This window comes from Aplidium turbinatum, chromosome 14, assembly GCF_918807975.1.
Source record: "Aplidium turbinatum chromosome 14, kaAplTurb1.1, whole genome shotgun sequence".
In the NCBI taxonomy this organism is placed as follows: Eukaryota; Metazoa; Chordata; class Ascidiacea; order Aplousobranchia; family Polyclinidae; genus Aplidium; species Aplidium turbinatum.
The window spans coordinates 14,084,011-14,086,008 of NC_137485.1; the positions used below are offsets into that span (position 1 = coordinate 14,084,011).

The window sequence follows — 1,998 nt, forward strand, 5'->3', positions numbered from 1 at the left end:
TCTATCACTAACTGCATGGATCCTAGTCTAGTACAGCAACACAAAGCTTTCAAGAATAGATCTTTGGCATTACCGGCTGTTGAGAGAAATACTCTTAAACATGAACCTGTTGCTCCTCCTACTCAGAACAAGAAGTTTATTCGACCATTACCACCATCATCTTCTTCAAGTTCAACATCTTCAGCATATGCTAAGCCACAAATAAATAAGCACAAGTTCGCACTGCTTGCTGAAATTGTGAAACACATGAAGGTACGTCATCAAAGTGGATATACTCATGCTCTTACTCTGGAAGAAATGCTGGAGGAATGCAGACTTGAAGATACAATTTCTTCAGTGCATAAGAACTGGCTTCAAAACGAAGCACTCCCAAACAATCCTAAAATTCAAGTTGTAAATGAGGGTCCTCTTGGTGAAACAAAGTACACATTTAAACCTAAGCATAATATAAAAGATAAAAAGGCTTTACTGAAACTTTTAGACAGACATGATCAGCGAGGTCTTGGTGGTATAATGCGTGATGACATTGAAGAAGGCTTGCCACGTGCTGGTAAATGTATAAAGTTACTCAGAAATAAAGTTATTTTTGTCACAAGGCCGGACAAAAAGCAAATCGCTTTCTACAATGACCGAAGTTGCGAAGTGGTTATTGATGAAGAATTTCAAAAGCTTTGGCGATCAATCGCTGTTGATTCCATTGATGATAACAAAATTGAAGAGTATTTAAACAGTCACGGAATTGCTTCAATTCAAGAAAATGTGAAAAAACCTGTTGTTCAAAAGAGAAGAAAGGCTTCACGTAAACGTAAATTCAATGCTCATAATGATCACTTAGGTGACATGCTGAAAGATTATTCAGCAGACAGAAATTAGCATTTGTTGTACACACACATATGCAATGCATTGATATTGTACCACTTCTACTTAGCTGATTTTACTAGGCAATATTTTTACTATGATTTTGTTTTTTTGTTGTCTTATGTCCCCATTAGGTTTTGAAGCAGTGATGCTGTTTAAGACTTCATCTTTAAACAACTCAACCTTGTTCATAATTGGAGATACAGTACCCTTTACTGGACTGGCATTTCAGTGATATTTCTGCACTGGCCTGTCTTGAAAGCAAATGTTTTACACAGAAATGACTTTGTGCTTTTGATTGCTGTGGTTCCTAAGCTCAAAATTGTCTGATATGGACACCTCTGGCCTTTTTTTAGTGATATGCACTGAGAAAGTGATAGAACTTTTAACTTATAAATTGTGTAAAAAATGTAGCTGTATGAAATTAGCAGACAGTGCATGTGGCATATAAAAATAGTAAATGGTTGGCAGACTAAACAGCAGTGTTGTACGCGTCATTGAAATAATTTAACGGCGTCAGCGCGAATTGCCTAAAAACTTTACGGCGTAAAGGACTGCGTAAGCTCTTGAAGAAATTGACGGCGTCAGCGTCAGCGCTAATTTCTAGCGCTATTTTTTGCCAGCGTCTCATAAAACGGAAATATTTCAACCAAGTTCAGGCTAACAATAGCTATAAATAAAGAGCAGGTATTACGTTTTGAGACTGTATTTTAATTAGCTGCTCAGCCTATTAGTTATTTCTTTGCAGAAAAACAAGCATTTCAAAACGTTTGTCTGACAATCTGCTGCGTTTGGGACGCATATTTAGGGGCGCCGAAACGATTTTTGACTGGAGAGGCAGGAGTATAAAAAAAGGGCACTTTTGTTGCTGAAAGGCCAATTTTTTTGTAAGTTTTAAGATAAGATATAGCGATAATGCTCATCTATCAGCTCATTATCGAGTAATGATACAAGTGTCCGCTATACAAAGAACAATGGCACGGAAGGGCATCATGCTATCTTATAATAATGTAATATAACTTACTGTGATGGAGAATTTTGTGTCGTGAATATTATTTTGAGGCAAAAATAGAACATTATAATTAGGCTAAAAGCGAATAGCATAAATTGTTATATTGCAAAGTGTGCAGTAGCTTACAT

General features: G+C 36.6%; 1 protein-coding gene across 1 annotated transcript; it reads left to right on the forward strand.

Moving 5' to 3' along the window:
- LOC145783446 (general transcription factor IIE subunit 2-like) lies at positions 1-1,421 on the forward strand. Its single transcript, XM_082595322.1, has one exon. It carries the CDS (start codon positions 16-18, stop codon positions 871-873), a length of 858 nt encoding a protein of 285 aa, XP_082451448.1. The 5' UTR covers positions 1-15; the 3' UTR covers positions 874-1,421.
- Positions 1,422-1,998: the final 577 nt, after the last annotated feature.

Excerpts from the sequence above, each read along its gene's own strand:
- LOC145783446 (XM_082595322.1), top strand. The coding sequence starts at position 16 with ATGGATCCTAGTCTAGTACAGCAACACAAAGCTTTCAAGAATAGATCT.